This window comes from Schistocerca serialis, chromosome 10 (genome assembly GCF_023864345.2).
Source record: "Schistocerca serialis cubense isolate TAMUIC-IGC-003099 chromosome 10, iqSchSeri2.2, whole genome shotgun sequence".
In the NCBI taxonomy this organism is placed as follows: Eukaryota; Metazoa; Arthropoda; class Insecta; order Orthoptera; family Acrididae; genus Schistocerca; species Schistocerca serialis.
In genome coordinates, this window is record NC_064647.1 from 162,492,723 (window position 1) to 162,515,344 (window position 22,622).

The 22,622-nt window shown below is 44.1% G+C and overlaps 1 protein-coding gene across 2 annotated transcripts in view; it reads right to left on the reverse strand.

Moving 5' to 3' along the window:
• Positions 1–21,822, reverse strand: part of LOC126425049 (GILT-like protein 1) — a 94,717-nt gene extending 72,895 nt beyond the window's left edge. Inside the window, exons 1-2 of one of the 2 annotated variants that reach the window (XM_050087959.1) lie at positions 21,690–21,763; positions 15,220–15,299 (exon numbers count right to left, since the gene is read on the reverse strand). In XM_050087959.1, coding sequence (XP_049943916.1) covers positions 15,220–15,264 — 45 coding nt within the window. In that variant the 5' untranslated portion in view covers positions 15,265–15,299; positions 21,690–21,763. Of the gene's footprint in view, positions 1–15,219; positions 15,300–21,689 lie in introns of both variants that reach the window. The other variant, XM_050087958.1, reaches the window with a different exon arrangement.
• Positions 21,823–22,622: the final 800 nt, after the last annotated feature.

The following is a 22,622-nucleotide window of genomic DNA, read 5'->3' on the forward strand; positions in this document are numbered from 1 at the left end:
ATAAGGACGGTTCTGTCACACTTGCCTGTGACACTACTGATCTTGAATTCCCCATAAGTTCGAAAGGGGGGAATTAACAGGATAAGCACAAATCAAGGAAACCGGAGTAGCCTTCAAAGCCTCATGGCTGGCGGTACTGAAGGCAAAACTAAGCCAAGGGAGACTAGACTCCCACTTACTGGGCGTCTTCTGATGGAAGATAATCAGTGCGGAATTGAGATTACGATTGACCCTCTCCGCGAAAGAACCCTGCGGGTAATACGGAGTGGTAGTCACGTGCTTCACTCAGCTTTGAAAACAGAAAGCCTTGAAGGGAGCGGAAATAAAGGCCGGCGCATTGTCACTAACGATTTGCTTAGGGAGTCCAAAATCACTAAATACGTCATAATCCATTAAATTTCGGGCATGCAGCCGCGCAAATAAAATTTCTTCTACTGATATTTCGGCTATCTTGGAACTCAAGACTATCTTGGAACTCGCTCTGAAGATGGCCGGACGATACGCGGCCGAAATATCAGTAGAAGAAATTTTATTTGCGCGGCTGCATGCCCGAAATTTAATGGATTATTCATTACGCCGCGAGAAGTTGAAAATGCACACTAAATACGTCAGTTAAATGCGCGATGGTAGTCACTTTACGACTCGGAAGAAGTCAGGTAAACCTCGAAAACGCGTCCATAATAACCAATACGTACCGATGGCCTCTTTTGGTGCGAGGTAAGTCCCCCACATAATCGATATGGAGTTTGTCCCTGGGGCAGGATTCGCGCTCAGAACTCAAGTAGCCCCGTTGAAGAGCATTCTTAGGCTTGGCCACACGACACAACCGACACAGGGAAACCATCTCTCTAACGTCTCGGTCCATAGATGGCCAAAGCAAATGCTCCTTAATTTTCTGCAAGGTCTGATAGGTTCCTAAATCCCCGCCAATCAACGAGTTGAGAAAGTAGTGGAAAACGGGGCGTACCAGGGCGGCTGGTAGACAGATCTTCAACTCCTTGGCACGTCCGACCCTTTTACACAAAATGCCTTTCCTGATGACGTATCCATCCAAAGATTCCCCCGCCGACAGCCGTTCCTTAACCGATTCCCAAGTGGGGTCCTTATCCTGATGGTCGGCAACGTCACTAAACAGATGAGGAATACCGCCGAACACGACACAACTAAGATTGCCCTCCGTTTCTTGGGCGCGCTCACTAGATGGATGTTCATCTACATCTACATCTACATCCATACTCCGCAAGCCACCTGACGGTGTGTGGCGGAGGGTACCTCGAGTACCTCTATCGGTTCTCCCTTCTATTCCATTCTCGTATTGTTCGTGGAAAGAAGGATTGTCGGTATGCCTCTGTGCGGGCTCTAATCTCTGTGATTTTATCCTCATGGTCTCTTCGCGAGATATACGTAGGAGGGAGCAACATACTGCTTGACTCTTCGGTGAAGGTATGTTCTCGAAACTTTGACAAAAGCCCGTACCGAGCTACTGAGCGTCTCTCCTGTAGAGTCTTCCACTGGAGTTTATCTATCATCTCCGTAACGCTTTCGCGATTACTAAATGATCCTGTAACGAAGCGCGCTGCTCTCCGTTGGATCTTCTCTATATCTTCTATCAACCCTATCTGGTACGGATCCCACACTGCTGAGCAGTATTCAAGCAGTGGGCGAACAAGCGTACTGTAACCTACTTCCTTTGTTTTCGGATTGCATTTCCTTAGGATTCTTCCAATGAATCTCAGTCTGGCATCTGCTTTACCGACGATCAACATTATATGATCATTCCATTTTAAATCACTCCTAATGCGTACTCCCAGATAATTTATGGTATTAACTGCTTCCAGTTGCTGACCTGCTATTTTGTAGCTAAATGATAAAGGATCTATCTTTCTGTGTATTCGCAGCACATTACACTTGTCTACATTGAGATTCAATTGCCATTCCCTGCACCATGCGTCAATTCGCTGCAGATCATCCTGCATTTCAGTACAATTTTCCATTGTTACAACCTCTCGATACACCACAGCATCATCCGCAAAAAGCCTCAGTGAACTTCCGATGTCATCCACAAGGTCATTTATGTATATTGTGAATAGCAACGGTCCTATGACACTCCCCTGCGGCACACCTGAAATCACTCTTACTTCGGAAGACTTCTCTCCATTGAGAATGACATGCTGCGTCCTGTTATCTAGGAACTCCTCAATCCAATCACACAATTGGTCTGATAGTCCATATGCTCTTACTTTGTTCATTAAACGACTGTGGGGAACTGTATCGAACGCCTTGCGGAAGTCAAGAAACACGGCATCTACCTGTGAACCCGTATCTATGGCCCTCTGAGTCTCGTGGACGAATAGCGCGAGCTGGGTTTCACATGACCGTCTTTTTCGAAACCCATGAAGATTCCTACAGAGTAGATTTCTAGTCTCCAGAAAAGTCATTATACTCGAACACAATACGTGTTCCAAAATTCTACAACTGATCGACGTTAGAGATATAGGTCTATAGTTCTGCACATCTGCTCGACGTCCCTTCTTGAAAACGGGGATGACCTGTGCCCTTTTCCAATCCTTTGGAACGCTACGCTCATCTAGAGACCTACGGTACACCGCTGCAAGAAGGGGGGCAAGTTCCTTCGCGTACTCTGTGTAAAATTGAACTGGTATCCCATCAGGTCCAGAGGCCTTTCCTCTTTTGAGCGATTTTAATTGTTTCTCTATCCCTCTGTCGTCTATTTCGATATCCACCAATTTGTCATCTGTGCGACAATCTAGAGAAGGAACTACAGTGCAATCTTCCTCTGTGAAACAACTTTGGAAAAAGACATTTAGTATTTCGGCCTTTAGTCTGTCATCCTCTGTTTCAGTACCATTTTGGTCACAGAGTGTCTGGACATTTTGTTTTGATCCACCTACCGCTTTGACATAAGACCAAAATTTCTTAGGATTTTCTGCCAAGTCAGTACATAGAACTTTACTTTCGAATTCATTGAACGCCTCTCGCATAGCCCTCCTCACACTACATTTCGCTTCGCGTAATTTTTGTTTGTCTGCAAGGCTTTGGCTATGTTTATGTTTGCTGTGAAGTTCCCTTTGCTTCCGCAGCAGTTTTCTAACTCGGTTGTTGAACCACGGTGGCTCTTTTCCATCTCTTACGATCTTGCTTGGCACATACTCATCTAACGCATTATGTACGACGGTTTTGAACTTTGTCCACTGATCCTCAACACTATCTGTACTTGAGACAAAACTTTTGTGTTGAGCCAACAGGTACTCTGAAATATGCTTTTTGTCACTTTTTCTGAACAGAAAAATCTTCCTACCCTTTTTAATATTCCTATTTACGGCTGAAATCATCGATGCCGTAACCGCTTTATGATCGCAGATTCCCTGTTCTGCGTTAACTTTTTCAAATAGTTCGGGTCTGTTTGTCACCAGAAGGTCTAATATGTTATCGCCACGAGTCGGTTCTCTGTTTAACTGCTCAAGGTAGTTTTCAGATAAAGCACTTAAAAAAATTTCACTGGATTCTTTGTCCCCGCCACCCGTTATGAACGTTTGAGTCTCCCAGTCTATATCCGGCAAATTAAAATCTCCACCCAGAACTATAGCATGGTGGGGAAATCTACTCGAAATATTTTCCAAATCATCCTTCAGGTGCTCAGCCACAACAGCTGCTGAGCCAGGGGGCCTATAGAGACATCCAATTACCATGTCTGAGCCTGCTTTAACCGTGACCTTCACCCAAATCATTTCACATTTCGGATCTCCGTCAATTTCCTTCGATACTATTGCACTTCTTATCGCTAAAAACACGCCTCCCCCTTCACTGTCCAGCCTGTCTCTGCGGTATACATTCCAATCTGAGTTTAGGATTTCATTACTATTTACATTTGGTTTCAGCCAACTTTCTGTCCCTAGTACTATATGGGCGTTGTGACCGTTTATTAATGAGAGCAGTTCTGGGACCTTTCTGTAGACGCTCCTGCAGTTTACTGTTAGCACATTAATATTGTTATTCCCTGTTGCATTTTGCCTACTCCTACCTTGCTGCGTCTCAGGAGGCGTCTTGTCGGGCCTAGGGAGGGGATTCTCTAACCTAAAAAACCCCCATGTGCACTCCACACGTACTCCGCTACCCTTGTAGCCGCTTCCGGCATGTAGTGCACGCCTGACCTATTCAGGGGGACCCTACATTTCTCCACCCGATAGCAGAGGTCGAGAAATTTGCACCCCAGATCTCCGCAGAATCGTCTGAGCCTCTGGTTTAAGCCTTCCACTCGGCTCCAAACCAGAGGACCGCGATCGGTTCTGGGAACGATACTACAAATAGTTAGCTCTGATTTCACCCCGCGAGCGAGGCTTTCCGCCTTCACCAATTCTGCCAACAGCCTGAACGAACTGAGGATGACGTCTGAACCCAGACGGCAGGAGTCATTGGTGCCGACATGAGCAACAATTTGCAGTCGGGTGCACCCAGTGCTCTCTATCGCCGCCGGCAGAGCCTCCTCCACATCTCGGATGAGACCCCCTGGCAAGCAGACAGAGTGAACACTGGCCTTCTTCCCCGACCTTCCCGCTATTTCCCTAAGGGGCTCCATCACCCGCCTAACGTTGGAGCTCCCAATAACTAATAAACCCCTCCCCCCGTGTGCCTGCTCGGATCTTGCTGAAGGAGCAGCCACATGTCCACTCACAGGCAGAGCGGGCGATGCCACACGGCCAGCCTCCTCATTGACCCTCCGCCTCGTGCGCCGCGAACGCCGCTGAACCCGCCACTCCCCTTGGGGAGAGGGTGGCCCAACCGCGCCCAGTACACGCGAAGATGTCTCGACAGCAGGGACAGTGGGTGAAGCATGTAACACCTGGGGTGTACCTTGCGACGCACCAGACTCCCCACTGCCGCTACACTCCGAGGCAGCAGCCTGAAGACGGCTGACCGCGGCCATCAACACGCTCAGCTGTTCGCGAACAGTGGCCAGCTCCTCCTGCGTCCGTACACAGCAGTCACACATCCTATCCATCCTAAGGAATCAATTTACTGAAGAGAGTTAATCAACCTTTAACTAGACTGCTAATTCACTAAAGGCGGCTGTTTATTAACTAAACTGTGGTTGCTAGGCACTTCTTGTAGAAAACAATGAAAATAGCACTACCTGTCTCTGGACTGTATTGAAAACAAACACTAGCACTACTGGCACTATGGCTGACTACACACGGAAGAAGAAGTGACAAGTAAGAAAAATACAGTTAATACTTAAATTAAGGTAGCTCGCTGCACAGCAGACGTGAAGCAGACGGCAGTTACGACGACACTGACTCATTCATTCATTCATTCATTGGACATATGGCTAAGGACGTCCGCGAGCACATTCTCAGTCCTCTTAATGTGTTCAACCTCGAATTGAAACGCTGAAATGCGTACTGCCCACCTGGCGATACGGCCAGTTTTACGCGGCCTGGCTAGCACCCAGCTTAATGCTTGGTTGTCGGTTTCTATCTGAAATACTCTATGCTCGAGATAAAAGCGATACTTCAATTAGAAATTTTGTATAAGTCATCTTGTGCCCTCCTACAGTCAATGACACGTTCCCACACACCACAGCATCATCAGCAAACAGCCGTCAACTGCCGCTCATTTTAATCGTCCCATCACTTATTTGTACAGAGAATAAGGAGGGTTGTGTCACACTTCTGTGTGCCACTACCGAACACACTCTGATGAACACTTGCTGTCGAGGAAAACGTGCTGGGTTCTATTACTTAAGAAGTCTTCGAACCACTCATGTCTGGGAACTTAATCCGTATGCTTGTATCTTCGTTAACAGTGAGCGCTGGGGCAGCGTGTAGAATGCTTTCCGGAAATCTCCGAATATGGTATCTGCTTTGCCCTTAATCCATGGTACACAGACATGTCCGAAAGAACAGATACCATCTTCATACAGTTAAGGCTAACCGGCCATTGACCTCCTCCTGTGCTGGATGCACACGCATTGCCCCGAACTCTTATGGGACTCGGTAAGACTGTCTGCTGCGAGTAATGAGTATAATGGGCAAGAGCACTACGAATGTAGTGTGTGGACATTAAGTTGGGCATGTGGATCTCACGGGGATGTGTGCAAGGGATAAATCCCTGCAGTCGCACTATCCTTTGTGCCCTCGGTGGCTCAGATGGATAGAGCTTTTGCCATGTAAGCAGGAGGTCCTGGGTTCGGGTCCCGGTCGGGGCACACATTTTCAACTGTCCCTGTTTTTGTGTATCAACGCCTGTGGACAGCTTAGGGTCTTGATTTAATTTCATTCTAAGACAGCTGCATGGTCACGGATAGTATCTGACATGTCAGAAAAAACAGATACAATGTTCATATACACTCCTGGAAATTGAAATAAGAACACCATGAATTCATTGTCCCAGGAAGGGGAAACTTTATTGACACATTCCTGGGGTCAGATACATCACATGATCACACTGACAGAACCACAGGCACATAGACACAGGCAACAGAGCACGCACAATGTAGGCACTAGTACAGTGTATATGCACCTTTCGCAGCAATGCAGGCTGCTATTCTCCCATGTAGACGATCGTAGAGATGCTGGATGTAGTCCTGTCGAACGGCTTGCCATGCCATTTCCACCTGGCGCCTCAGTTGGACCAGCGTTCGTGCTGGACGTGCAGACCGCGTGAGACGACGCTTCATCCAGTCCCAAACATGCTCAATGGGGGACAGATCCGGTGATCTTGCTGGCCAGGGTAGTTGACTTACACCTTCTAGAGCACGTTGGGTGGCACGGGATACATGCGGACGTGCATTGTCCTGTTGGAACAGCAAGTTCCCCTGCCGGTCTAGGAATGGTAGAACAATGGGTTCGATGACGGTTTGGATGTACCGTGCACTATTCAGTGTCCCCTCGACGATCACCAGTGGTGTACGGCCAGCGTAGGAGATCGCTCCCCACACCATGATGCCGGGTGTTGGCCCTGTGTGCCTCGGTCGTATGCAGTCCTGATTGTGGCGCTCACCTGCATGGCGCCAAACACGCATACGACCATCATTGGCACCAAGGCAGAAGCGACTCTCATCGCTGAAGACAACACGTCTCCATTCGTCCCTCCATTCACGCCTGTCGCGACACCACTGGAGGCGGGCTGCACGATGTTGGGGCGTGAGCGGAAGACGGCCTAACGGTGTGCGGGACCGTAGCCCAGCTTCATGGAGACGGTTGCGAATGGTCCTCGCCGATACCCCAGGAGCAACAGTGTCCCTAATTTGCTGGGAAGTGGCGGTGCGGTCCCCTACGGCACTGCGTAGGATCCTACGGTCTTGGCGTGCATCCGTGCGTCGCTGCGGTCCGGTCCCAGGTCGACGGGCACGTGCACCTTCCGCCGACCACTGGCGACAACATCGATGTACTGTGGAGACCTCACGCCCCACGTGTTGAGCAATTCGGCGGTACGTCCACCCGGCCTCCCGCATGCCCACTATACGCCCTCGCTCAAAGTCCGTCAACTGCACATACGGTTCACGTCCACGCTGTCGCGGCATGCTACCAGTGTTAAAGACTGCGATGGAGCTCCGTATGCCACTGCAAACTGGCTGACACTGACGGCGGCGGTGCACAAATGCTGCGCAGCTAGCGCCATTCGACGGCCAACACCGCGGTTCCTGGTGTGCCCGCTCTGCCGTGCGTGTAATCATTGCTTGTACAGCCCTCTCGCAGTGTCCGGAGCAAGTATGGTGGGTCTGACACACCGGTGTCAATGTGTTCTTTTTTCCATTTCCAGGAGTGTAGTTAAGGCACCAGCGATGCTTTCCCACTTCGTGGTGATTTCTGGACAGAAACTACCAGTGGAACAAGCGTCTCCTCCCCCCACCCCATTGGAAAAAGTAACGGCGAGAAATTTGTTTCATATTACTACTTCCGACTACAACATTAATGAAAATAAGCATTCAATGTCTTTCATTCCGAAAAATATGATAGTTAGGGTTAAACTCATCTTCGAGCGATATATACGCGATTGGAACAGAGATTAACTACGAAGTGCGACAATAAAGTAATGAGACTGATGTGAAAAAATGTTGCTTACTGTTTTAGTCCAGTTTAGTGTTGTCTCCTTCAAAGTAGTTCCCTTCTGATTGCACACACTTTTTCCACCGCCTCTGCCATTGATGGTAACATTTCTGGAACTCGTCTTCTGTAATATCCTCCAAGATTCTCGTCACAGCTTTTTGGACATCTTGTGTTGTTTTTGTTGACCGCCGTTTTGACTCTTGGAAATAGAAAAAAGTCGCACGGAGCGATATCTTGTTGAATAAGGTGGCTGTGGTAGTACTGAAATTTGTTTTGAGGTTAAAAGTTGCTGTACTGACAGAGCAGTATGGGATGGGGCATTATCGTGATGCAGAATCCAATCATCAGCAATGTTGCACGGACATGAAGAACTCTTTTACGAAATTTTTCTAAAATTTCTTTGTAGTAATATTGGTTAACAGTTTGTCCAGGAGGCACCCACTCTTTATGAACAATGCCCTTAGAATCACAGAAGCACACAAGCATGCATTTCACTTTTGACTTTGACATGCGAGCTTTTTTTGCTCTGGGCGATCCCTTTGAGCACCATTGCGAACTTTGGCGTTTTGTCTCTATATCGTACTGAAAAAACCAACTTTCATCACCAGTGATAACACGGCTCAACAATTCTGGATTGATTTCCATTTGTTCTAACAGATCGGCTGCCACATTTTTCCGTGTTTCTCGCTGTTGTGATGTGAGATTTTTGGGGACCATTTTTGCACAAATCTTCCTCATACCAAGATCTTCAGTTATTATTAGACGAACTGTTTCTCGATTGATGTTCATTTCTTCTGCGATCATTTTCAGGGATAATCTTCGATCAGATCGTATGAGTTCACACACCCTGACCAAGTTGATATCCATCCATGAGGTTGATGGTCATCCACTGCGGTCTTCAACATTCGTTCTGCCTTCACTAAACATTTTATGCCAACCAACAGCTTAAGCTCTTGACATAACCTCCTCTCCAAAAACTTTCCGAAGCTTACCGTAAGTTTTCGCGTTTTCACCCAATTTAACGCAAAAAGAAATGGCATACCATTGCGCAATATTATGCGGTTCCATTTCCGTGACGAGAGACCAACACGTGTTAACTTATTACAGCACAACTCACGACTGAGCAGTTGCATCGATGTGCTGCTTGGACTAGAAGCAGCTTATAGACGAAGGTGAAAGATATTGTGCCTACGCAAGCCTGCAGGGTTGTCACATCCTGCAAAGAAAATTAGTCTCATTACTTTATTGCAGCGCCTCGTATAGCATGTCTTTCATACCCTTTCATACCCTCTCCCATGAACTTGACCATGGCTTTTGGTGTGTTTATATAGAAGATTGTCAGATTTCCAGACTAATGCTCTTCAAATGATCTACATCTCTGATTTGCAATTTCTTAGAACTTATGCTAAGGCGATGTAGTAAGACCTGCTGTAAGCAAATTACCCCTGCTATGTTAGTCATGCATGTGCGACACATTTGGCATGTTAGGAGTGGGTGATGGAAAGATATTGTGGCTGATGGGGTGGAGGGCGCGGGGGGGAGGGGGGGGGGGAGAAGGTAATAAATTGTTAAGACATTCACACCCCCAGACTCAAACCTTGTTGGATTGAAAGTAAGCATCAAAAGCAACAATACTGGCATGTTTTATATGATCAAACGATGTGATGGTAATTAGTGCTGCACGCGAACTATTGTGTCTTCCTAGTCAAGATTTAGTCTGACGTGCCTTACGCAGAAGGCCAAGGTCAAAATTTAAAGAAATCATCTGTATTACTAAACTTAAAACGGTTACGCTGTTCAAAGGCTCCCAGAGGTAACAAAAATTTGGTTTTCTAGTATTTCATCTAATTATTGGCCGAATTTAAAAATTTTACAATGCTGTCGTAATCTACTCATTAAGAGGTATAAACTTACGCCAAGGTTTTAATACAGCAGGGCCTAAGTAAAGTACTGAAGTTAGAAACTGTGTATAAGTTTTGCGGCACTGTAACTCATGGCACGCACATTACCCAGACTATATTCTTCCAGTGGTTGAGAGCGAGTGCGCTTAGCGAAATCCATAAAAATTTCAAACCTTTTCTCGCTGACAGCCTTCACAGAACAATGAAATGAAAAAGTTTATCGTTAACTAAATTTTCGCGTCCATTCAGTAAAAAATCAGTATTACGCAAGACGTTTTAATTCATTACTTCTTTACGACCAATTCTTTCAGCAACACATTTTGCAGACAATATCCACAGTACCACTGAATGTACCTGCAAGATTGTATCATTGTATGACACTAAGTTCAGCAGATATGACGTCATAAATACAGATGCGTGGGAAACCGGCTTCTGCTTGAAATAACAGCTCTAATTACCGGCACTACGCTTACCCATTGCCTGGTAATGAGAGTAGTTAGCAGCTTGCAACAAACTTCAAACATAATTTCAAACTTTTACATAACTTTTTCTCGCTTACGTGCTTAACGTCAAGTGCTAGCACATTAAATTATTTGTAATCAGGCGATTGAACCGTTTTATACTTGCGATTCCTTAGATTCGGAGGTTTACTGGGCAGTATTCATAAACAGCTAAAAGGGTAACCTACCGCCGTTGCAGACTGAATACGTAAAGCCTTCGAGGGGCAACAAAAATTTTGTTGGCAGTGTTTAATGCAATTCTTGATCGCACAGAATTTTGTAGTGCGGTCAGCCGCTGCCGTTGAACTTCATAATGAATGGAAGTAAAATGAACCGCGAGACAGGTGTAGTTGGTGGTTTCTTCATTGTTACAACCGGTTTCGCTGCATTTAAATAGCATCTGCAAGTTAACTACATAAGAAGGAAAGAATCCCATGTAATACATAGGATCAGAATACTATGTGAACGTTAAATTTTTTTAAAATAAATGTCGAGAATTTTAATAAAGATTTTAGTAAATTTTTATAAAATCTATGTAAAAAGTTTGAACATGCAGAAAAAATCGAAATATATTTACTTCTAACAGTGTCATATTAGCGCATCAAGACTCCCACAACTCAAAAATCAAATCCCTGAAGAGGGGAAGTCATCAAAATAAAACTGGACATCAGGGCGAACAGTGCGGTGGCGCATTACGAGAAAAAATAACATATAATTACTATGAATGAAAACGAAAGACATATATAAGGAAAGATCAACGAGGTAAATAACTACTCTCCTCCCCTCTCACGCACCATCACACCATTATGAATAAATGTGAAGATGGTAATGATTATTGAGCAACAAGCCGATAGGCGTATCGGTGTGCACCCATGAAATGGGGAACACTAAATTAAAGCCGCAACGTACTGACATAACACAATAGACCTCTTAGCAACAAATAATTCTGAGTTAATAACCAGCATCAAAACCGATATAGGGATTAGTGAACCACAGGGTTGTCGTAGCGAGATTGAATATTGTAATCCCAAAATCCTCGAAAAATAAGCGAAAATATACCTATTCAAAAAAGCAGATAAAAATTCACTTGACGCCTTCCTGAGAGACAATCTTCACTCATTCCAAATTAATAATGTAAGTGTAGACCAGATGTGGCTTAAATTCAAAGAAATAGTATCGGCAGCAATTGAGAGATTTATACCAAACTCACAAACGACGGAACTGATCCTCCTTGGTACACAAAACGGGTTAGAACACTGTTGCAGAAACAACGAAACAAACATGCCAAATTTAAACAGAGGCAAAATCCCCAAGATTGGCGATCTTTTACAGAAGCTCGAAATTCAGCACGGACTTTAATGCGAGATGCTTATGACCTTGTCTCGAAACCTGGCAGAAAATGCAAAGAGATTCTGGTCGTATGTGAAGTATGTTAGCAGCAAGAAACAATCAATGCTTTCTCTGCGCAATAACAATGGAGATACTATCGAAGACAGTGCTGCCAAAGCAGATTAACTAAACACAAGAAGATGAAGTCAATATTCCAGAATTCGAATCGAGAACAGCTGCCAACATGAGTAACGTATAAGGAAATATCCTCGGAGTAGTGAAGCAACTCAAACCACTTAATAAAAGCAAGTCTTATGGGCCAGACTGTATATCAATTAGGTTCCTTTCGGAGTATGCTGATGCATTATCTCCATACTTTCGCTCGACGAAAGATCCGTACTGAAAGACTAGAAAGTTGCACAGGTCACACCAATATTCAAGAAAGGTTGTAGGAGTAATCCACTAGATTACAGGCCCATATCGTTAACGTCGATATGCAGCAGGATTTTAGAACATATATTACGTTCGAACATAATAATCACCTCGAAGAAAACAGTCTATTGACACACAGTCAACATGGGTTTAGGAAACATCGTTCCTGTGAAATACATCTAGCTCTTTATTCACATGAAGTTCTGAGTGCTATTGACAAGGGATTTCAGATCGATTCCGTATTCCCTGATTTCCGGAAGACTTTTGACATTGTACCACACAAGCGGCTCGTAGTAAAATTGCGTGCTTATGGAAAATCGTCTGTTATGTGACTGGATTTGCGATTTCCTGTCAGAGGTCACAGTTCGTAGTAATTGACAGAAAGTCAAACTGCAAAACGATTTAGAAAAAAATATCTGAATGGTGCGAAAAGTGGCAGTTGACCCTAAATAACGAAAAGTGTGAGGTCATCCACATGAGCACTAAAAGGAATTTGTTAAACTTCGGTTACACGATAAATCAGTCTAATTTAAAAGACGTAAATTCAACTAAATACCTAGGTACTACAATTACGAACAACTTCAACTGGAAAGAATACACAGAAAATGTTGTGGGGTCAGGCTAACCAAAGGCTGCGTTTTATTGGCAGGACACTTAGAAAATGCAACAGACCTACTACGGAGACTGGTATCAAGTTTTGTACTATAGCGAAATATGGGACAGAGTGTCACAGAAATGATACGGGATTTGGGCTGGAAATCATTGAAAGAAAGGCGTTTTTCGTTGCGACGGAATCTTCTCACGAAATTCCAATCATCAACTTTCTCCTCCGAATACTAAAATATTTTGTTGACACCGACCTACATAGGGAGGAACGATCACCACGATAAAATAAGGTAAATCAGAGCTCGTACGGAATGATACAGGTGTTCGTTCTTTCCGCGCGCTATACGAGATTGGAATAATAGAGAATTGTGATGGTGGTTCGATGAACCCTCTGGCAGATACTTAAATGTGCTTTTGCAGAGTATCCATGTAGAAGTAGATTGGTGCATATAAAATTTTTTGTCAGGTGGGCTGTATCAAGTGAAAGGACACCTAACCACGACAGAAATTTAAAATAAGATATCAAAGTACTAAGATAACTTGAAGTTATCTATACATACCCTGTAGTGGCTGCAAGGGTACAGCATGGAAGGCGGTCAGCTATGTATTAGCACGGAAGTTTGACACACGCTAGGCGGGCGCTAGTGAGCGATGGTAAGACCGCGACATTTGAACACGGAAGGGTGGGGAGTGTCCCAACAGTGAAAGAATGTATCCAAAGACAGAACAATAAAAAAGTTAAACTTAACGATGGCTCATTCAAGGAAAAGTAAATATAATGATGAAAAAAAGCAATACACGTGACAACGTGACAATAAATACACACATGCTCATAAATTAAGGATAATGCTGATACGTGGTATAACAACGCTCTGATGGGCGGTTTGCGGGTTTAAATCACCTGCGGTCGTCGCACGGTCGCGCTGGCAGCAGTCCACATACACAGAGGTGCGTTGGTGCATGTCAGAGTACGGTGCAGCGAGTAAGTGTGCAGACGTTTTCGGACGTGCTAGTGTTGACTGCGTGTTGAAAATGGCTCAAAGAACACATACTGGTGACTTTATGAGGGGTAGACTACTAGGGCGACTGGAGGCTGGTCAACAGCAGGTCGTAGCACGCGCCCTCCATGTGCCACAAACTGTGATCTCAAGATTATGGCAACAATTCCAGCAGACACGAAACGTGTCCAGGCGCTACAGTACGGGACGTCCACAGTGTACAACACCACAAGAAGACCGATATCTCTCCATCAGCGCCCGCAGACGGCCACGGAGGGCTGCAGGTAGCCTTGCTCGGAACCTTACCGCAGCCACTGGAACAGTTGTCTCCAGACACACCTGCAAGATGCACTCCACTGACCCCCGGCCACAGGAGAGCCCGTAGAGCCTGGTGTCAAGAACACAGTACATGGTCATTGGAACAGTGGTCCCAGGTTATGTTCACGGATGAGTCCAGGTATAGTCTGAACAGTGATTCGCGTCGGGTTTTCATCTGGCGTGAACCAGGAACCAGATATCAACCCCTTAATGTCCTTGAAAGGGACCTGACGGAGATCGTGGTTTGATGGTGTGGGGTGGGATTATGATTGGTGCACGTACACCCCTGCATGTCTTTGACAAAGGAACTGTAAAAGGTCAGGTGCATCGGGACGTCATTTTGCACCAGTATGTCCGCCTTCCTCAGGGGTGCAGTGGGTCCCACCTTCCTCCTGATGGATGATAACGCACAGCCCCACCGAGCTGCCATCGTGGAGGAGTATCTTGAAACAGAAGATGTCAGGCGAATGAAGTGGCCTGCCTGTTCTCCAGACGTAAACCCCATCGAGCACGTCTGGGATGCCCTCGGTCGACGTATCGCTGCACGTCTTCAAACCCCTAGGACACTTCAGGTGTTCCGACAGGCACTGGCGCAAGAATGGGAGGCTATACCCCAGCAGCTGCTCGACCACCTGATCCAGAGTATGCCAACCCATTGTGCGGCCTGTGTACGTGTGCATGGTGATCATGTCCCATATTGACGTCGGGGTACATGCACAGGAAACAGTGACGGTTTTCTCAACTTATCACCAATACCATGGACTTATAAATCTGTGATGTGTGTGTTCCCTATGTGCCTACGCTATTAGCGCCAGTTTTGTGTAGTGCAAAGTTGTGTGGCACCACATTCTGCAGTTTTCCTTAATTTATGAGCATGAGTGTAGAATCACAAAGCAGATGAGATTAAATCCACTTTTTAGATATATGAATTGCTCAGGAAAGGTAAATATAATGATGAAAAAAAAACAATACACTTAGAAATAAGTAAAATCTTAAAGTAGATGAAATGAAAATCCACTTTTTAGACGATTAAAGTATTCAAAATACCAGAGTGCCTTAGTTTTACCTGGTTTCGCAGAGTGTGCAATGGGAGGGTGTTCCTGCAGCTCATGATCTCCAATTTCCTCGAGGATGTGTTTTTCTTGACTGTGGGAAACAGATAAATTGGAGTGTAGGTTATCAACTGTACGTCCCGTTTCGCGAAGGTGTGCACTTAAGAGGCGTGTAGGTGCGCTAATGTGGCACTGTTGTAAGTACGTATTAATCTTGATTTGTTTTCTAGCTGTTTAAATACTTTGTATAGGATAAAAGTATCGTAAATTTTTTTCTTAAAATTCTCGAAATTTAAATTTTTTAAAAGATTGCAGTAGTATTTTGATCATATGTATTATATGGGGTCTTTTCTATTCTATGTAATTCATCTGCAAATGCTGTTTTAATGCAGCGAAACCGGTTGTGACATTAAAGAAATCATCAATTACAGCTGTGTCGCGGTTCGTTTTACTTCTGTTGATTACAAATTATCGGCCGAATTTAAAATGCTGTCACATTCTTCTAATTAATCGGTCTTACGTTAAAAGTGTAACACAGTAAGTCAAATACTAGCCAGTATTTGAGACTTAGCGACCTCATAAACAATTTCAAGCCTCTTTGAAACTTTTCCACCTTGTCTACATGCCCCCCCAAAAAAACATAAAAGGTAAAGGTCTGTCACTTATTATATTTTGATTCATTGCTTCATTTCAAATGGAAAAAAAACAAGTGCACTGTTACCAGTCATTGTTTTTTATTTCCACAACGCGTTTCAAAGGTTTAAACCTCCACCATCAGGTGGCTTTGTGTGTATTTATATGGCACGTGTGTGTTGTGTTACGACTTTGGGGTAGCCTGCTGCACTGTCTAATGAAGAAAAACAGAACACTGTTTCAGAACTATGAATGCCCTGTGGAGATCTTTGACTAATGACAAAGTAGCCACGTTCAGATAACGGCGTTTTCTTTCTCTCCATTAGACAGTGCCGCAGATTACTCTCAACGTCGTAACACAACACACACATGTCATATTAACACATACAAATCCACTTGATACCAATCTTTGCCAAAATTTCCCATGATTTAAATCTATTAACTGTATTAAAAGCTTTCTCAAGGTCATTAAAGACCATGTATGTGGGATGATTGTATTCTATGTGTGTTTTTTTAAAAATAATTTGGCAGACTGGAAAAACACTGTCTAAGCAAGATCTTCCCATCCGAAACAGGTTCTGTTCTTCAGTAAGAAACGTTTCCGAAAGTATCTTTAGTTTATTTGTTATTACTTTCGCATGTATCTTGTAACCAAAGTTCACACGGCTAATTCCCCGTTAACTATCACATTTTCTCTGGTTCCCTTTTTTTAAATTATGGGATAACAACTGCTGTTTGCCAGATCTCTGATGTGTTGCTGTATTTCCAACAAGTATTTACAAAATTCAATAGCGTTACGAGTAATAACTCCGAAGCTTATTTAAATGATTGCACACTGACGTTGTTTTCCCCAAGGGATTTCCTGCTTTTAGATATTTTTAAATCCACCTTTACTTCCCATCCCTAAAATGGACCCCAAATAACGGAAACTATACATTTTAGGGATGGAAGGAAATTCAGAGGTAGAAATTAATAAAACAATTAGCAGTGGTAGGGAGATCATTGGGATGCTCAACTCAATGTTATGGAGCATAAAATGTAATAAGCCGAACCAAAAAAATCATATATAAATCGGTACTAGAGAGCATAGTCACGTATGGAGTGGAGACTTAGTCTACTAACAGGAAAAAAAAAAAAAATCTGCAAACAGTAGAAATGGACTTCTGGAGAAGGCCACCAAGAATTTGATGAAAAGAGAAAGTAAGAAACGACGAAATAATAAAGAGAATGGAAGTGAGAGAAAGAATGCATGACGTGATGGATAGAAGAAAGTTACAATGGTACGGGCACGTAAGAACAATGGAGGAAGCCAGTACTGCGAAAATGGTTCAAAAAATGGCTCTGAGCACTATGGGACTTAACTTCTGAGGTCATCAGTCCCCTGGAACTTAGAACTACTTAAACCTAACTGACCTAAGGACATCACACACGTCCATGCCCGAGGCAGGATTCGAACCTGCGACCGTAGCGGTCGCGCGGTTCCAGACTGTAGCGCCTAGAACCGTTCGGCCACTCCGGCCGGCCCAAAAATGGTCATGGAATGGGAACTGGAGGGAAAGAGGAGAAGAGGACGCCCTAAAAGACCACCTGGCTCAAAAATGTACTATTAACAATGAGAAGACTTGGCGCAGAGGAAGAAGATATAGAAGAACGGGACACATGAAGGGACATACTGAGGAGATAAATTAACATCTTACGTAACAGATATAATAATTTCCGGTCATATGTTATGTTGGAGAAAAACTTTTGTATAGGGAAAATGTTTGAAAAAGTAGTTTTAGGTCCTAATTTTTCCTACTTTTTCAAAGGAGCCTCCCGTTTGGATCCCTTGCGATCTATAGTCCCCTGTTGAGTCCCCTCCCCAAAAATTTAGTGCTGGTGACACCCGTGTACAAAGTGTCCCGACGCTTGGGAAGTATGTTTATTCGTAGAAATTGATAAAGCACCACAGGAGGGAAAAAAAAGAAATGATGAATGGCATTAATGGCAGTAAGTCCCCATCTGAGGAAATTTACAGTTGATGCCACGTTGGGTGCCTTGTGTGTCGGTGATGGTGAAGACAACACAACGTCCGGGCCCCGAGTGGAAAAAAATCTCCGACCCGGGCGGGAAGCGAACCTGGACCCGCTGCTTGGCACTCAGATCTACATCTACATGGATAATCTGTAAATCACATTTAAGTGCCTGGCAGAGGGTTCATCGAATCACCTTCGCAATTCTCTATTATTCCAATCTCGTATAGCGCGCGGGAAGAACGAACACCTATATCTTTCCGTACGAGCTCTGATTTCCCTTATTTTATCTTTGTCATCGTTCCTCCCTATGTAAGTCGATATCAACAAAATATTTTCGCATTCGGAGGAGAAAGTTGATGACTGGGATTTCGTGAGAAGATTCCGTCGCAAGTAAAAGCGCCTTTCTTTTAATAACGTCCATCCCAAATCCTGTATCATTCTGTGACACTCTCTCCAATGTTTCGCGATAATACAAAACGTGCTGCCTTTCTTTGAACTTTTTCGATGTACTCAGTCAGTCCTATCTGGTAAGGATCCCACACCGCGCAACAGTATTCTAAAAGAGGACGGACAAGCGTAGTGTAGGCAGTCTCCATAGTAGGTCTGTTACATTTTCGAAGTGTCCTGCCAATGAAATGCAGTCTTTGGTTATCCTTGCCCACAACATTTTCTGAGTGTTCCTTCCAATTTAAATTGTTCGTAATTGTAATTCCTAGGTATTTAGTTGAATTTACGGCTTTTGGATTAGACTGATTTATCGTGTAACCGAAGTTTAACGAGTTCTTTTTAGCACTCATGTGGATGACCTCCCACGTTTCGTTATTTAAGGTCAATTGTCACTTTTCGCACCATTTTGATATTTCTTCTAAATCGTTTTGCAGTTTGTTTTGATCTTCTGATGACTTTATTAGTTGATAAACGACAGCGTCATCTGCAAACAACCGAAGACAGCTGCTCAGATTGTCTCCCAAATCGTTTATACAGATAAGGAACCGCAAAGGACCTATAACACTGCGCAGTCGTTAGCACCCTGGACTCGCCTTCGGGAGGACGACGGTTCAATCCCGCGTCCGGCCATCCTGATTTAGATTTTCCGTGATTTCCCTCAGTCGCTCCAGGCAAATGGTGGGATGGTTCCTTTGAAAGGGTACGGCCGACTTCCTTCTCCGTCCTTCCCTAATCCGATGAGACCGATGACCTCGCTGTTTGGTCTCCTCCCCCAAACAACCCAACCCTATAACACTTCCTTGGGGAACGCCAGAAATCACTTCAGTTTTACTCCATGACTTTCCGTCAATTACAACCACAGACTTACTAAATAAAAAACTAGACCGCGCATTGGCGCTAGTGTCGCGTTCCCTCATTGAATGTGATAGATGCCGCCATTTCAGGGAAACAGTGCGTAAAAATGGTTCGTTCGTGTGCTGCTTTTAATTGTAGCAGTATAATGGAAGCAAAGACGAAGACGGAAACAACGTTACATTTCACAGGTCAGTCATTTCTGGTTGTTTGTTACTTAATATTACTTGTATATAGTATTTTCATGGATAAATAATACATCATGAGCGTTTGTTTTTGTTTAGGTTTCCCCTTACAAATGATTTTCTAAATCGGAAATGGATAGTTGCTACTCGCAGAGAGAAATTCCAACCGACAGCAAATCATTTGCTGTGCTCTCTTCATTTTGGAGAGAATTGTTACATGGAAAATTATGTAAATAGACGTCAACTGAAGGACGATGCTATACCGACAGTATTTGGATTTCCAACTCATTTGAAAAAGGTATAGTTTCCTGGAAATCGTGCAATATAGGCCTAGGTCAAATAGTGTGGAAATACTGTCAGTGTGTATAATTTTGAACGTTCCTTTTCCAGGTTGCCAAGGCAATCAAATATATATCAAGTATGAATCAGAGGTAGGTCGAATAATTGCGTTTAGATATTTAACATGTATTGTCAGGTGGTGATTATACTTCGTAAATGGTCAAATATTTGATCAAATGTTACAAACTCAACCACTTTCAGAAGTCCTATCAGTGTTAAAAACTAATGTGCGAATGAAATTCCTACGGTATTTAAAGTGATATGGGTTATTACAATTAATCATACCAAAATTCGAGTGTAGACAATACTGTGCTTAACAAAAGTAAGCGTGCAAAATGTACACAGTAGTCGGCAAAAAGCAATCAGGACCTGACAGGAAAATTACGTGAATTAAATAATAATCGTACTGTCTGCTACTTTAAAATTTTCTTGTAATTATCTAATCCAAATAACTCGATGTAAACTCGCTGCACCTTGTCAGGAAAGAGCCTTACATTCTTAAATTTAGCGTCTCTATGCAGACGTATTTCGGAAATTAGGAAACTTCGTTCGTTTAAGTATACTTTTAAAATAGACTCGAATGCTCAGTACTTTTTTAAACGAACATGTGTTTAATTTGTGCTTCAATTTGCTCTTGTTGCGTCTCATATACTTCAAATCACAACCCCAGTACCAGGATTCATCCCTGCAAATGGCGGCGACCAGCTGCTTCAATTGGGAGACAGTTGCCTCGCTTCTCCGCTACGGCGTGGTAGGGGCTCGATTACAACGGACGTCTCTGACAGGAAATCACAGATCCAGTCACATAACTGACAAGGGGAGGCCGCCAATTGTGAAACTCAGATTCGATTCATACTGCGCATAATAAAAGCCCATGGCCAGAGGTGTAATGTGGCAAAGTACCAAGATGCACTTCTCAGCCGTTGTCGAGAAAATCGAGTTAAAAGAAACCGTTGCGGTGAAATACTCTCTACGATTAACAATTTTCTACAGCGTCGTGGCGCAGCGGTAAGCGCTCGGGTTCGTAATCCGAAGGTCGCCGGATCGAATCTCGCGCCATACAACCTTTTTTTTTTTTAGCATTTGTTTTTCGTAATTCAAATATATATATATATATATATATATATATATATATATATATATATATATCACAAATGTTATTAATTGTCTTCATAATGTTAACCACGGAAGACGTAGAAACGATATTCCGAAACGAATACGTATAGCGTAAGTCAAACGTACGAATTAGAATAGAGACCCCACGAACACAAGTTTGCTGTGGCAGGTATGAAATATAAACTCCGTTACTCGCTCGTTACACTTGGAGGACAGATGTTGAATGGGTCGAAACAAGCCGCCGTATAACAGCGTAGTTGCCTGCTAACTTCGAAAGAAGGTAGATGCGGTCCCTAGCGCAACTTATAACATCGTCGAAAATCAGTGCGGACGGGAGAGCTTTGGTACACCCTGTTAAAAAAAAAAACGGAAAAATGGAGGCGGAACAATTGGAGAGCGATTCGCCTTCACCAACATGCATAAGCAATTCATTAATATATATATATATATATATATATATATATATATATATATATATATATATATATATATATATATATGAATTACAAAAAACTAATAATAAAAAAAAATTGCATGGCGCGAGCTTCGATCCGCCGACCTTTGAATTACGAACCCGAGCGCTTACCGCTGCGCCACTACCCTGTAGAAAATCATTAAACGATTTTCTCGACAACGGCTGAGAATTGCATCTTGGTGCTTTGCCACATTACACCTCTGGCCATGAGCTTTTATTATGCGCAGTATGAATCGAATCTGAATTTCACAATTGGCGGCCTCCCCTTGTGAGACGATATTCCATAAGGCGACCTGTTAGCTTAGGACGCCGACGGATGGAAGAAAAGGGTGCGCCTGTCTGAGGGTAAAAGAATAAGGGGAGGGGGGTTCTGGTATATAAAAAATTGTGTTGTAATAAGCTGGATAAAGCCCACGACTTACCTCCTCGTCAGAGGCACTCAGTGCGGTAGCTAGCAGCAGACCGATCGGCAGTGCCCACATGTTGACAAGTACCGCGCGCACACACACGCGCCTGTGTTACGTCTGGTCGCCAGGTAGGTTTACCTATCGGCAGGTGCGCAGCGACTGGGTACACTTGACTAAGGCTCAGTCTCGCCGACCAATGGCGCAACTAGCCCCGCGTCTACGTCTGAAGTCACAAAACCGCCGCGCCACTGCCGGGTGCTTACGATAAGGTCCACCGCTCCACCGTGTAAGTCGGACGTGTGTGCACAGTTGACGGACGTCCACAGGGCCAAGTCCGTTGTCCTTATAACGGTCATTGTCCCGCGGCTAACAAATACTCCCAGAACAACATACGCCGCTGCTCGGGCATTGTGACCGCATTGTTCAGCCGTGTTTGCTGAATGACTAACCGCTGACTGCAGCGCACGCTGACGCTAGCATTCCGCGACCGTGCAGGCGCAGCAAGGCGGGCAGGCGGCTTCGGAGGACGAGGTCAACGATCAATGGAATCACTTAACTGGTATCACACGACATTGTAATAACTAGACACCGGATTATATGCATATGCATATTTCTGTCCTCCCCGATAGCTGAGTGGTCAAAAAAAAAAAAAAAAAAAAAAAAAAAAAAAAAAAAAAAAAGTGGTCAGCGCGGCGGTCCGTCACGCCAAGGGGCCCGGGTTCGATTCCCGGCTGGGTCGGAGATTTTCTCCGCTCAGGGACTGGGTGTTATGTTGTCCTCATTATCATTTCATCATCATCCGCCCGGATAGCTGAATGGTACTAGTTTTGCGGAAACATGAATAAGCAAGTAAATCAGTAAAATTCAGTGAACATTTTGTATATTAGCTTACGTTAAAGCGTATGTTCTTCAAGGTTCTTAATGTGGAGATTATTGTGTTCAGTTTAT